The 15,522-nt window shown below is 36.8% G+C and overlaps 2 protein-coding genes across 8 annotated transcripts in view; one reads left to right on the top strand and one right to left on the bottom strand.

Annotated features, from left to right (window-relative positions):
- Window positions 1-6,833, top strand: part of LOC110069644 (cyclin-dependent kinase 6-like) — a 23,976-nt gene extending 17,143 nt beyond the window's left edge. For all 5 annotated transcript variants that reach the window (XM_020777174.2, XM_020777172.2, XM_020777173.2 and 2 more), the window contains 4 exons: window positions 650-817; window positions 1,495-1,655; window positions 2,893-3,028; window positions 3,571-6,833. In XM_020777174.2, coding sequence (XP_020632833.2) covers window positions 650-817; window positions 1,495-1,655; window positions 2,893-3,028; window positions 3,571-3,723 — 618 coding nt within the window. In that variant the 3' untranslated portion in view covers window positions 3,724-6,833. The remainder of the gene's footprint in view (window positions 1-649; window positions 818-1,494; window positions 1,656-2,892; window positions 3,029-3,570) is intronic.
- Window positions 1-15,522, bottom strand: part of LOC110069649 (THUMP domain-containing protein 1-like) — a 17,401-nt gene extending 1,879 nt beyond the window's left edge. For 2 of the 3 annotated variants that reach the window (XM_089284402.1, XM_089284404.1), the window contains exons 1-6: window positions 15,296-15,522; window positions 15,110-15,214; window positions 11,456-11,721; window positions 10,660-10,780; window positions 9,665-9,814; window positions 600-8,852 (exon numbers count right to left, since the gene is read on the bottom strand). In XM_089284402.1, the coding sequence (XP_089140528.1) occupies window positions 8,541-8,852; window positions 9,665-9,814; window positions 10,660-10,780; window positions 11,456-11,721; window positions 15,110-15,214; window positions 15,296-15,367 (1,026 nt within the window). In that variant the 5' untranslated portion in view covers window positions 15,368-15,522 and the 3' untranslated portion in view covers window positions 600-8,540. The remainder of the gene's footprint in view (window positions 1-599; window positions 8,853-9,664; window positions 9,815-10,659; window positions 10,781-11,455; window positions 11,722-15,109; window positions 15,215-15,295) is intronic. The other variant, XM_089284403.1, reaches the window with a different exon arrangement.

Genomic DNA, 15,522 nt, shown 5'->3' with positions numbered 1-15,522 from the left:
CAAATGAATACACGTATGGAAAAAGTTCTTTTCTTTTCACTCTCCATTAATTATGAGAATTAAAACAGAGTTGAGTGATTTCAGAGAGGCTATTGGTTAACTCAAGAGTGTGAATCTTGAAAGTGTCAATCTTAACACCTATCAATTTATCATATGCCACGTGGACCCTTAAAATTAACATGTTTTAACATGTCTCTACTCAAAAAATTACTCTGACTGAATGATGACTGCTGTTTATTGTTCAAAGATGTAATTCCAAACCTTAATTCTGTCATATAATATAATGTCAAGTTACTACTGTTTTTATCCATGCTGGGCATCAGTTTGTCCAAAGATCCTGTTTTCTGAGGACCTAATGATGTCTGGAGGGGGGGTAGGGATTACATCTAACTCAAAACAATGAATGAATACTACATGATAAAGCACTCTGAACAGGATATCCCACTTAACAAGCCCTGCAGTTGCCAAATGCTGATGAAAAGCTGCTTAGCATAAGCTCTCTGTAAAGTATCTCTACAGTATTGGGTTTTTATAACCAGAAGAAATCACATTGTTCTCTGAGAACTTAATCTAATAAATTCATTAGCTTATGAGCTTACTTGATTGACCTTGAGTACTAGGCAGTGACTAAACTCTTTTGATTTATCAGGACATCACACATCAACTGTTGAATGGTGTCGATTTCTTGCACTCCCATCGCATAGTTCATCGAGACTTAAAACCACAGAATATCCTGGTCTCTAAAACAGGCCAAGTGAAGATTGCTGACTTTGGTCTGGCAAGGATATACCGCGATGCCATGGCTTTGACGTCAGTGGTAAGTTGGAGAGAAGAAGAAAGCTGGTTCGATATCATGAACTTGTCTTTTACCTGAAGACTCTTTCACCTGTAAATGCTATAAATAAACTAAACAAGTGTTGGTAATCAAAACCAGAACATTTTTAAACTTTATACACATACAAGTTCAACAAGCAAATCAAAGACACTATCATCAACTCTTTCAGATCATGGACATGGCTGATTCATTGGTCCAGAAAGGCTCATAGAATTTTAAGAAAATTTCAAATTTCACTTGAGGTGTGAATCTTTAATTTGCACTTGCATTTGGAGACAACCTTAATTCATTATAATTCAATAACAAGATATAAATGTATTCACAAGTCAGGAACAAGAGTGATCGTGATGAAAATGAAAAATATATATATATATATATATTAGATAAATAAATTTAAAAAAATTCAAGAAAAAATTGAAAAAGCCATTTGCCTGGATGGTTCACAAGAGAGCTCTATCAGTGTCCCATAAAAGGAAAACCACCAGATTAAGGAAAAAAAGTAACTGCAGGACACTATAATTAACAAAAGATAAAAATCTAAATTAAAAAAAAAATCAAGCCCTTTCATTCCCAAGAGTAGAATACAAATTAACTATCAGAACCATGTAAAGAACATTGAGTTCTTCTTCTATATAAGTTTCTTCTATGATCTGTTGTAGGTTGTAACATTGTGGTACCGAGCTCCAGAAGTTCTCCTTCACTCCAGTTATGCCACAGCCGTGGACATTTGGAGCGTTGGGTGTATCATGGCAGAACTTTATAACAGAAAACCACTGTTTGAAGGAAAATCAGATGTGGATCAGCTGCATAAAATATTTAGGTAAACCAATGACTCCAAGATAAAAATTCTAAGGGTGTTTCCATGCTTTTACAGACTGAGTTGTTTTCACCTCCGGATCATGCGATCCAGGTTTGAGTCCTGGCCAGGGACATTGTGTTGTGTTCTTGGGCAAGACAACTTACTCCCACAGTACCTCATGCCATCCAGGTGTATAAATGGGTACTGCTGGGAGTTATCCTGCGATGGACTAGCATCCCAGCGAAGGGGAGTAGAAATACTCCTGGTTGCTTCATGCCACAGAAACCGAAGTTAAGCACTGGCCTGATGGCAGGGCCACTTGGCTTGTATGCAGACTTTACCTTTTTACCTACTCCATATCATATCCTCATAATGTAAAAGGAATTAACTGCGCTTTGCAGGATTGTCAAAAGTAGCTGTCAGCTGGCAAAAATCACTAGTTACCTCATGATCTTGGCCAGGTACTCTGCTAAACTTTAACTCTTGAAGGTCTTCAGAGAAAGATGGCAAAGCCAGCCTCCTACTCCAACCAGCAATAAACGCTGCCTAAAAAACTTTGTAACAACCATTTGCTTGCATAGTTTTAATTTCTATTCTACTATTCAAAACTGTGCAAAAACATCAAGCCAATCCAAGACAAAACACATTAAATCTCCGTAATACCAAAGACTGCACACCAAGCAAGCTCACTGGACTTGGTTTGCCTTTCTTGCTTGTTAAGCTTAAGTGTTAAGCTCTATAGGCTTTTGCATAAATGGCGTGGATATTTGAATAACAATCCTTATACATCCTAAGCCTCACATTCATGTGAAAAGTCCTTTGTCTGGAAACATCAGTATGAGGCTTGGGATGTATAAAGCATTGTTATTCAAATTTAGGTGCCACTTATGCAAAGGTCTATAAAGAAATTGGTCACCAATACTTCTCATCTAGCAAGTGATTTATAAAGATGGATCCAAGGTTTTGTTTTTATTATTTAATCATGTGTTAATCAGTGACTCAACATCTCTATCAATTGATCACTAGCCAAATTAAAGGTACCAACCAATGAATGATGCAAATATTTGTAGAGAAACACAATGCCATAAAGTAAAAAAGTTCTCTAGTAATTTTCCCATCTACTGTAAACAAATCGGCACCCTCCCCAGCCTTTAAACTACTGTACAAAGACAGACTCAGAATTCCTCTAATAAATGCATGTTGTTATAGGATCTCTACTTTACAACTGGATATTGATGCATTCTTTCCTGTTTTCTAGTATTATAGGTACTCCTTCACAAAGTGATTGGCCGTCAAGTGTTTCGCTTCCACGATCATCATTCCCAAGATATGTTTCATTTTCCCTGGTGGAGTTAGTACCAGAGATGTGCTCAAGTGGAACTCATTTACTCAAGGTATGAAACTAAAAAATGTACACCAGAAACACATACAGGGTACATGGAATACCGTTAGTTTTATGTGTTTTCGTGCACAGAATGGAGAGAAAGGGCAGATCTATGAGATTTACAATTTTGCGCAAGTTTTTTGTCTTTTATCTGAATAATTCACCTTCTATTTTGGTTTGCACTGTGTATGTTATAATAATTTCGGAAATTTGATGATTGTTTTCATGCATGAGCCAATGACTTTTCCAGGCCTAGAGATATTTTTTTCAGATGTTTCTATGACTCTCCAAGACTCTTACGTCCAAATAAATCCCAAATGGATTGATAATCCAGGCAAGTTGGCATAGATGGAGCACTGCAATGTCTTTTTGTTTGCACGAGGAAAAACAGTAGTGACACAAGTTGTAACTGGTTGTTAATACACTTAAATGGGAAACTGTTTTAATAAGTGCTTAAACCCTTGGAGACCCCTATTATTTGCAGTATGTAACTAGTAAGAACATTAACCAAGGTTTATTTATCTAATAAGCAAGTTCTCTCTTTTGTTTCAGCAAATGCTCATTTTTAGCCCTCAGAGAAGAATTGGTGCAATAGCGGCCCTTCAACATGAGTATTTTCAAGAATTTCATGACGGTGATAAAGAAAACTCACAATTTAGTTCTCCAAATGTTTCAAACAAGAAGGAAAATGTTCCTGTGCTCTGAAAATGAGTGACATGGAGCTGGTGTGGTGTGCAGAACATTATATATACAGATTTCAAATGCCAGTAGTTGAGGAACTACAAACCCTTGGTTGTAAACCACATGTAGGCCAGTTGGTGGCATGATCTTGTACCCATGGTGTGAAAACTAAAATATTAAAGTTGAAATTGCAGCAATGACACTCAAACTGTGAACGCTTTACAGTTTATTTACATGACTAGCTATTTTTACGCTAAAAAAAATACTAATCTTGGACATTATATGCAGAGCCTTCATTCTGTGGTAGCCAAAAAAATGTACAAAAAAATGTCAACTGTTCATGGTTTGAGAGTCTTAAAAAATTTAGAAAATTAGTTATTATCATTATTTTAAAAAGAAAGGTGTGTAATATATTTCCAAGTAATTAATATGTTATTTGGTTCAGTGTAGTTCTTTAGAGTTCACATTGTACCAATTTGTGTCTTAGTGCCTTCAGTGACTCACCCAAAAACGATGAGCAATCTGCTATAGAAGGGGGGAGGTGAACAGCAAATGCAAGGCTTTGAGAGAAGGCGAGCCTAACATTTTTCTTTGTGGGCGTAAGACATTTTTACTTTTGAAATGCAAGACTGAAACTTGAAAATGTGACACAATTTTTTCTCTCATCACTTGTCGTGACTAAACCCTTTACCATCCTCTCTTTGCATCACTATATCACGGAAAATTGTAACACAGAAACATAAATCAGGACCTTGAAATTCTTTTTGAAGCTTGTTGGAAAGACTTACAAATTCATTAAAGTAGAAATTTGTTTTCAAAAATGTTAGACTGTAGTTCAAGAATAATTATAATAATATTATAATATTGGTTTATAATTAGTGGTAGAAGGGAACTTCATAGTTTTCATGGGGCACAAAATCCTCAAAAAGGTTGTTTTCTGCACAATAAGGGCTTGTGGAAGCTTAGGAGGTTTAGTGTTATTACATAACAACAATGTTAGCAAAAGTTACAGAAGTGAAGAGGACCAAAAGCACAACTTCACTGTAGCTAAATTATGTTAACAAATTCCATTATCTTCAACAAAGAGTACAGTCATTTAGGATACTCTAGTTGAGTAAAATGTCTCAGAAAAAAATAAAAACAATGAAGTGATTATTTATTTGAGGAAAACAATGTCTTGAAATGTGTCTTCCTAAAACAAAGAAAAAGAGAAAAATACATACACTAGCTGTGGCATAGTTTGGTGGTTAAGTAATGTCCTTTTTAGAAATTTATTTCATTTGATCAATTTGCATTCTTTTCTAAATAACATTAACTTGCATTTATGCTGTTAGAATTTACTTAATTGGCCTGTCACTGTTACATGTGATACAGCATTGGATTCATTCCGTCAGTAACTAGTTATCTTCATGATAGAGTAAGTTTTAGTTACCATTGATAATTTGCGAAAAACAAATGGCAAAGTAACCATAATGCTGATCAACACAAGCAACAACAACAACAACAACAACCCAAAAACAGTCAATGAAAATATTATTACAGAGAAATTCAAAATAACATCAGCATCTGTAAGTCCTTGTTATCTGCTATCTAGAATTATAACAGATTTGAGATATGCTACAATATGCATTCCTCCAATATTTTTGAAAGGCCAGCATTATCACCGTTAATCAGTTGAATAATAACACAGTCCTCCTAAATCTTGTGAAATACACACCACTGTATCACCTGACTTAAGCCAACTTGCCATAAAATCTCATCGGCTAAGTATCAGTTCATAGTTGACATTCTGCATAAATTTCCAAGATATTGTTTTAAGGTAAAGTTGATGTTATATGCAATGATTTGTGCAAAATTTTTACTGGTCATTAATCCATAATGTAGTCTTACATGTAGTTTACGCAGGCAGGGTCATTGGAAAGAACAAAATAATGCACTGATTGATTTTAATGATTCTTGCATAAAATGCCATTGATTCGCATTTTGATTTTCATGCAATTGATATGAAACATACCAAGTATTAGTTTATAACACAAGTCTTATTTTGAACATTAGGAAGTACCTTAAAAGGACACAGTATCTGGGCTCGATATAGGGACTGGAGAAGGCAGTCCCCTGTAGGGCAGTGTGGGAGCATTCTCCCCAGACAATTTTTAAAAAATTTTGAGGTCCTCAGAAATGGGATTTCCGACATTCTGAGGCCTAGTTGGCGTGTTGTAATGTCTCATTTTTTTTTTAAGTTTCTAGATCCGCCCCAGAGTATTGTGTAGAAGTTTTCAAATTTTCAGTGCGATCACCTGTGTGAGAGTTTTCTGTCTTCACGAAATGTAATCTTTTGTATCAAAAGATTCTTGTAACCTGTATTTTGGTGTGATAAGTGTTAGTATTGACCATGAAGTAAATACTTTAATTTATGTTATACTCAGTGTCAGGTAACACTTGAATGTGTTTTACATCAACACTTTCCCTTAATGTTATACATTTTTTTTACCTGTAATCATTAGTAACAATTTTCTAAGAGAGTGAAAAAAAGAGAATTTGAATTTGATGTACACATGACCAATCAAAGCCCAGTGGTTTCAACATTGTTTCAGATGATATTTCACATAATTTTTCCAGGGTATCGATAATTGAAAAACCAATTATTGGTAAAACAGCTAATGACAATCAATAGCAATCAATATTAACTGTTTGTCAAAAAACAATCCATAGGCAACTGATGAGGTTGATTTGTGCGATCTATTGATTGGTCTCAATTTTCACATCATTCAATGAATTGTTCGTATAGTGTGTATCTCTATGTGAGGGTAGTTCTGAAAAAAACTGTTGTTGGTGACTGACGTTTCAACAAACTTGAGCAGAAGTCATCTTCAGAATCAATTTCTTAATTTATTGGTATCAATTATTGATTTTGAATTTTCTTGTGGTTTATCATAATTATTTACTTTGAATGATCATAAGCTCTGCCTAAAGATTGATGAGCTAAGAAGTCTAGGGCACATGTTGTGTGTATGCGCCCTGTGGCTGATAATAATTATTATTGATATTGTATATGATATTGTTCCTTCACCTCTTTCAGTATTGGTGTGGTAAGGAATGTTGTTTTTGAAGAGAAATAAACAGTTAATATAAAATGGTGTGTGAATTACCTGTTCAGTAGTAGAAATGCACAGAGATGGTGAATTTGAAGCTCAGAAGAACTGAGAAAGAGGCAATGTTGACCATGTCACAGGCATGCAACAATGAACTTGATGATTAAAATTGCATCTTTTTCATATCCCTACCAAGCTTAACATTCACCTGTTTAACAGTTGAGATGGGATGGAGTTTGGACTCCAAGTTGGCCTCCCTGCAGCAGGAGTGAAAACAAATGACATCATCGCAAAGCACGTGCAAACACAGTCTGTCCATAGATCTTCAATTTTGTCTTGAGTTCACTGAGATCACGAGCTTAGCAAAATATTAACCCCGTGCATGGGATATGGACGAGCCAAAATGCAGAGGGTGGGGGGGTTGGGGCTCCTAAACATGCTCGCATTGCTTGCATGCTTGAAGAAAAATAACTCATAGCAAAAAAAATAAATGTCTGTAGACAGACTTGTGCAAATGAGACAGTTTGGTTTCTCAATAGCTTATGAATCTGGACCATGTAAATCAACACAAATGTTACCCGTTTTGTTGGGATCGGAGATAACGTGTTAATAATTGCTTTTGTTGCATAACATGGACAATATTTATTATTTATTCTCTTCACAAACATGACTTTGAATCACCCTGGGATGTTAAGTGGGGGAACATCTATGTTTTGTCGGTTGAGTTTTGATTACATTTGTTGATTCACGGTTCCAGTAACAACATAGTCCGTTCTCTATCTAGACTTGCCACAAGTCGACTTCATGAGTACATTTCTTTGCCTAGTGTTTGGGAGGTAACGGGTTTGAATCCTTTCAGGGACTTGATATAACATGCTCGAGACATGACAAATGTTGCATGTTTCTCATTTGACTACTAACTGAACTTGAAATTTACCATGTTTATTCACCATTCAATATGCTCTCAACAATGCTGATTGTAGCAGTATGTAAAACCCATACATGTCCACATGAACCCAATAACAGGCATTGCTCACCATGAGTCTATCTTTAGCTCTGTGGACAGAGCACCTGCCTGGTGTTTAGGAGGTCCAGTCCTATCATGGAGACTAGAGGAGAATGGTTGAGGAAGAAAGGTGCACAGCTGGGTGGCAGTCATGGACAACTGTCAGAGCTCTAACGGCAAATCAATGTGGATGTAAGGGGAATGTCAAAGGCTTATGTGCCTTACGGCATGGAGCATGGAGAGATACAGGTACCTAGGTAGGTATGGTATGCCTGAGATAAGACAAGCATTTCCTGTATCATTTAATGCAAGTTTATGTAATGTATTGAATGGAGTCTAATTTAGCTGTTGTAATAATTTATTATAGACTGAGTAAAATTAAGGGTGACTGCCAAGCAGAGGTCAGGTCCAACTTGAAAACCCAAGCTGTGGTATTTTTATAATAAGTTTTTTGTAAGCTACAGTGTAAAAGCTGATGTCATATTTTTGAGGTCTTCGAAGTTCATTATTGGAGGTCAATATTAGTAAATGTGTGCAAATAGGTATGAACACCTTTACCACTGTGCTCAATCATGTTACAACAAACATCACTGACAGTGGTAATTACAGTTGATGTAGATATCACAGTTAACATTCTCATTCATGTCACCGTAGTTTTTTTCCATACTGAAGTCATTCCTTACCTCCTTAATGAGTGAATCAACAACACTCTGTTGGTCTCATTTTATAATCTCCATGAAAGATTACCCTTGGTTTTCCTTTATAATGATATTTGGATTTGCTGTGACTGTATCTTGAACAACTGTGTTGTGAACAACTTTATCTTCAACAACTGTATCGTTAACCACTTTATCACCAGTATGACTTACATCTGTTTCAGGTATGTCTTGACTATTGTCATTTGTTTTTTCAACACTTCGGTCATTGGCCTTTTCATCCTCTTGCTCTGCACTGTTGAGATTGGACTGAGATTGGATGATTTGCTTGTTCACTTCATGAATGTTGTATTTCCTCAACTTGAACAAATCTTTAACCACACTCAAGCAGCAGACATTCTAAAAGGGCCAATGATAAAATACAATAATATATGATATTCTACTTTAAATGGAAAGCGAGGGAGAATGTCAAGTTTTAGAAAATTTAAGATGGCTCTGAACCCTCTCCATGGGAAGCGTGGTGGCTTCATGGTTAGTGTGCTTGTGTTCAGATCGAGCAGTCCGGATTCAAAACCTGGATGGGGACATTGTGTTGTGTTCTTGACTTGGGCTTACTCTTGCAGTGCCTCTCTCCACCCAGGTGTATATATGGGTACCGGTGACCTTAACGCTGGGGGTATTATCCTGCAATGGACTACCATCCCATCCAGGGGGAGTGGAAATACTCCTGGCTACTTCAAGCTACAGAAACCATGATAAGCTCCATCATGATGGGCCACTTTGCTCGTATTCAGACTTCACCTTTTGCCTGAACCCTCTTCACAGAATCATCTCATCATGCTTATCACAATTCGATAATACAAAATGTGGGTCATCAAGCTCGTTTTTTAGCTATAAGCACTTAAAGCTAAAAATTTATGGGTGTTTTTTGACAGATAGTATTGTTGCTACGATAACTTGTTCCATAAAAAGGATGTCAGACTGCAACTTGTCTACCAATTATACGGCATTTGTGTGATACCATTATTGTGGGATCAACCAATACAGAGAGGTTATAATGACCCACTATTTAAAGTATTTTTATTACTGATAACAATTTGGTGATTTTGACAAAATCAATGGCTGATTAACAAGTGGCCACTCAACAGGTGGTTGGTAAATTGGAGGTTTGACTCTAATTACCCAAAACAAGGTCAGAGATTGTTTTTTACCTTAATGATCTCAACACAAATAGCCAAGTCGGGCTTATTCAGGTTTACAGTGTGTCCCTTTCCAGCATTCATTACCATGGCAGCAAGTTTAGCAATTGTGTCATCTCGCTGGATGCTACTGTTGTTCCTGGATTTATACATCACACAAAACTGAAATGAGAAAAAGTTTCAAATTCTAAGAAAAAAGTCTGCTCTTACAGCAGGCAACAATAAAGAATTCGTCCACACTGGCCACTGGAGCTTACACCGTAAATGCTCGAATATTAGTGCCTTCCCTCAAATAAGCACCCCTTCACATAAGTGCCCATCCTATTGGCCAAAATTTAAAAAGAGACCCCCCTACCCCCTGTTTTATGGCAGAATGCTGAGCAACAAAGGATGTATAGTTTTGGTTGTATTCAATCACAAGCAAGTGATTATCGACTCATTCAAGCACTGCTCATTGACCATTGCAACAGAACAGATGGCAGTGAAGATCTGCTGATTCATTGCCTTAAGCCCAACCAACCTTGTGCAGCAGGCCTAAACTGGCTAAAGGGATTATATGACATAACTCTTTTTTCTTTTTCTTCTTTTTCCGACTTCTGAGGGACTGACACATACATATATTACAAAAAAATGATCATATCTGACCACGATTTGGGAAAAATTAAATAAGCACCCCCTCGATTAAGCCCCTCCCTCAAATAAGTACCGTGCATCTTCATCTAAATTTGAAATAAGTGCCTTGGGCACTAATTCAAGGATTTACAGTAGTTAAGTTTAGGACTGTAGCTTGAAGCAGCTAGGGGTGTTACAAATCCCCTTGGATAGAACTCTCTAGATAATTGCAAGATTAATCCCCTCCCCCTCCCCATCCACCAGCATTTTGCCGAGTTGGTGTCATAGTCTAAGCACTCAGAGAGAGGCACACAGTGAAGGGTATTTATATGTCATATAAAGTCTGTAAGCAACTGTGGATGAAGTAATTATCAAAAGTTATATTCCTCTCCTACCGTTGATGGTTGAGCTTCTTCAGCAAAGAATGTTGACTGAAACATTTGCTCAGCAAGTTTTTCTAAATCAGCCATATTGGCATGGCAGGACCCAGCAATAGGAAGAAACCTTTGACAATGTCTGTAATTCATGAAAATGATAATAAACAATAAATTCTTGCAGCAGCCTTTTTAGTTTTGTGATAGTTTTGGAAATACCAGAATTGGTGAATTTTAATTCTTGTAAAATTTGGAAAACTTATTTGGCACGTATTCTGACATAAAAAATATTTAGACCAGAAATATTATTCAATAAGATAGGAGAAGTATCCAGGATTATAAATCATCTTGCGTAAAAGCCTTTTATGGTTGAGAAATGTTTGCAAAGTTGTAGAGCTTTTGGTTTCCAAAAACTAAAAACACTTAAATTATGTAAAAGTGTATGATGAAAAATAAATATGAAAAGAAAGTGTGAAAAAATGAAAAAAATAATAATAATGGTAAAATTAGTGATATTTTTTCCTTACACATGTGTTGACTGTTTCATAGTTTTCACACTTTTTATACTTTTCTTGCTCTTAGTCAACAAAATCAAGTTGAATGAGCTGGAACACTAATTTGGGTGTCAGTTTTATAGCACAACAACAACCAACCATTTTATTTCGCCAGATTAGCAAGCAAAAAAAGCAGAAAAACAATTAACTTAATTATGCAAAAAAACTACTCACAACAGTAAGAAAACTAAACAAGCTACCCACAGTGATGAAGAAATACCAATAAATATTGATAAACATCCTTTTTTCAGTGTTGGTCTAACCTGGTCTTTTTGCATCCAGTTTTCAGCATATCTGTTAAAATGGTATGAACCAAATCTGTGGGATCATTAGAATCAGGAAGGTTAGTTTTAATGAAGATGACGTTAGTTGCTCCACTGAGGACAGACTGGAATCTCTTTTCCTGCTTTGTCTCCTGTAGTTCCTTGACTTCCTTTGCCAGAGCCTCTTCAATGTCCTCAGTATCACTTTCATTGCCTGTATCATCTTCTTGTTGGTTGTGCTCAGGACCATAGAGTTGATCTGCATACTAAACAGAAAAGACCACACTCTTGGTTAATTATGTTTTTCAGTAATCTTTCTAGTGTGGTTTATTAAAAAGTTTCATTAGATGCAGTTAAATGTACATGTTAGTAAACTTATTTTTCTTATTCTTTCTTTTATTGCAAAAGTTTTGCAATCAACTGAACACAAAACCTGAAATGAAAACAAATACATTACAATAATAATAATAATAATAATAATAATAATAATAATAATAATAATGGCATTTCGGGCAGTATATCCACAGGGTGGCTCTTCGCCTGCCCGATGCTAACTAAATTACAATTGTAAAAGATTAAAAGATATCTAAGAATTTATATCTATATGTAAACGAGATAAAATTGTGTTTTAAGATATGCTAAAATAAATAAATGAATAAATAAATAATTAAAATTATGCCAGGTGTACTAAAGCTCTCTTAAAAATGATGTTTTTGGTGTCTTTACAAAATTTAATATAGTCTTGGCAGCACCTCACGTTGCTGGGCAACGTGTTAAATAAACTTGCAGTCTGGTCCTGTAGAGTATTATTAATTAAAGATCTCTCTAACTGAATGCTGTTACTAGATCTTAAGCATCTTTCGTGTTGAAATACATTAAGTTTCAGATAACTTGGCCAATATGGGTTGTGAAGGGCTTTGTGAGTTGCCTTAAGTAGGTTCCATTCGCGTTGTTCCTTTACGGGAAGCCATTTGAGTTTCGTAAGGATGTCTTCGGATGACACAAATTTACCAAGCACAAAACTAGCTGTAGCCTTTTGTACTCTCTGGAGACGTTTCATTAAATAATCTGGGAGTGAGTGGTATACTATGTCATTATAATATAGCTTGCTTAGAACCGGTGCCTGTGCCAAATTCTTTTTGATATGGAAAGGCAGGATGTTCTTTAACTTCCTTAGGGTTGTTAGAGTAGCATAGCAGGACGCTGCTACTTGTCTGACATTTCCTTCCCAGTTCAGATGCTCATGGATGTGAGACCCCAATAATTTAGTGGTGGTCACTCGTTCCAAGGGGATGCTGTTGATTGTGATGTCGAACTTTTCAGTGTTTAAATGATGGACCTTTGATAACTGCGGAGTAGATAATAACATCAGCTTAGTCTTGGAAGGATTAATGACTAAGCTTGCTTCATGTGACCACGCTTCCAATTTGCCTATACTTGCAGAAAGTTCAGTTAGAGTTGATTGAAGATCTGCTGGTTTACACTGTGTGTACAATGTGGTATCATCAGCATATTGATGACATTTAACTCCGCGTACATATGACTGAAGGTCAGCCACGTAGAGATTGAAAATGAGTGGCCCCATGATAGAACCTTGAGGTACGCCGAAACTCACCCTACAAAGTTCTGACGTTTTGTCGTCGACTTGCACAAAGTGTTTCCTTCCTGTAAGATATTGGATCGTCCATTTAAGATATTCCTTGGAAAAGCCCAACAGGCTGAGCTTTTCAAGAACAGTCTTGTACTTGATGGTATCAAACGCCTTAGAGAAATCGGCTAGTACCATGAGGGTAACTTCTCCTCGCTTCATGGCGCGAATAATGTCATCTCTGATCCCTAATAGAACAGTAGTCGTTGAGTGTCCTTTCCTGAAGCCTGAGATATTCTCTTTTAACAGGCAGTGAGAATCAATGTAATCGATGATCGATACTTCCGGTCCTTTCAAAAACTTTTGAAAGGACCGGAAGTATTGATATCGGTCTCATGTCTGATACACTGAAGGTAGAGCCACTGGTCTTAAGGATTGGGGTTATCCTCGCAACTTTCCAAGCGTCGGGAAATGTTGATGTGGCAATACAGGAATTTATCACGTCTGTCAAAGGTCCTGCAATCAGGTCGGCTACAGGCTTTAGGAACTTAGCTGGTATTTGGTCAGGTCCTGTCGATGTATCGGAACGAATTAATTTGATTTCCTTGAGGACCTCTTCATATTTAACGTGGCGCAAAGTGAATGATCTTTAATATGCATGTACACTTATCACAAAAAATTGAAGAAATTATAACAAAAGTTAAAATCTGTTGACGAGCAGGAATTTCTCCACACCCATGACAAACTTGTTACATTATGGCTAAATTGTATCAACTACAGGCAAATTCAACTGTAACATCAAGGCTAGAGTCCATCAAACATACGCAGCTGTGCCAGGTGTTGTGGGTTACGGTCCTTATTGACAGCCCTAGGAACCATTACATTGAAATCAGATGTCTTTTCCAACTGACTTGGTCATTTTTCAGCACAAAATTATGATATCAGGGTTCACACTACCAGCAGATTTTTTATGAATGTTTTGTAGATGGCACATAAGCTGATTCAAAGACCCAGTGGCATAAACAAACCCACTTCTAAGCCAATTTATGACAGGAAAAAAATTAACAATGTGATCCACGCTTGCGTCATGTTGATCAGTTCACTTTCACATTTCACTACCGACAATCATGGACAAAAGCAGTTGAGACACTCCCCGAACAAGACCTGTTTCGTTGAACGCATGTTTTTTCAATCTCCAATTTCACATTTCGACCCCCTCTCCCCTTTTCAATGTTGTAACCATGGGACAGTGTCCACGGAGCGTATTTCAACATTGAAAAAGGGAAGAGGGGGGTTTGGCTATCAACAAAAAAGATGTTTTTTGAAATTACAGAAGGATACCGATAGAGAGTGTTTGTTTTGCTCAAATGTGTCAACCCTTTTGTCCATGATTGGAGCTTAAAATTTACCATCTTTATTCACTTATAACACATTTAAATTCATTGCAGTCTCCCTGTACACAAAACATATCCCTGCACAATGTGAAGTATATATGAAATAATTCATATTTGAACTGCGGTTGTAGATGAAAGTGAAGAATGATCATCGCAGTAAATTTTCCAATTTAAGCAATTGGAAAGAAGAAGCCTGCAAAAATCAGGGCTTCAAGGGGATTTGAACCCGTGACCTCCATGATACCGGTGCAATGCTCTACCAACTGAGTTATGAAGCCATTCTTCAATTTCATCTACAACCACAGTTCAAATATGAACTATTTTATATATACTTCACATCATTTCACTCCTCACGGGAAGATATGAACTCAATTAATTGACCTCGCTCCCAATGTGTGGCTTCATAGCTCAGTTGGTAGAGCATCGCAGCGGTATTGTGGTGGTCACGGGTTCTAATCCCGTTGAAACCCTGATTTTTTCAGGCTTCTTCTTTCCAATTGCTTAAATTGGAAAATTTACTGCGATGATCATTCTTCACTTTCATATCCTGCACCTTAGGGATATACTAACTTGAATTGTAAGCTTTTACATTTACAAAATGATCACTGGCGTAAAAACCGAGATCATTGACCAAGCATGCATGCACTTACGCTGCAAAACGTGAAATCTTACTTCATTGAGGACGTTGTAAGCTTCTCTTATGCATAATTTCTCTCGTTCGTTACATGTAACAAGAACACCTCTCATCCCCGGAGCGAGGAGCTCTTGACCTCGTTTCTGACAAAATTCATGAGAAAAATTGGTTCAGTTCAGTAACAAAAACGAGTAAGTTAAAGTTATACGTACAAAATGACTGACCTTCTTTTTATTTCCGACATAAAATCCTTTCGCCCGCTTTCGTTTCAAATCCGCGTTGCTGTTGTCCGCCATTTTGATTCCTCTGTGTTGGTCCCAGTACTACTCTAGTAGAGTTGTTTTAGGCCTGGTGCAGAACGAGCCGAAGAGCGGAAAAAACTGCGAGCTTTCGCTGTTTCTCTGTTTCTACCTGGTTCATGATATGTGAACTCCCAAAAGAGGTAAGATTA

The sequence above is a fragment of the Orbicella faveolata genome, unplaced genomic scaffold (assembly GCF_042242905.1).
Source record: "Orbicella faveolata isolate gen_17 unplaced genomic scaffold, um_ofav_v1 contig_13, whole genome shotgun sequence".
Classification (NCBI taxonomy): domain Eukaryota; kingdom Metazoa; phylum Cnidaria; class Anthozoa; order Scleractinia; family Merulinidae; genus Orbicella; species Orbicella faveolata.
Note: the sequence above shows the minus strand (reverse complement) of the source record. Positions and strands in the feature narration are given on the sequence as shown.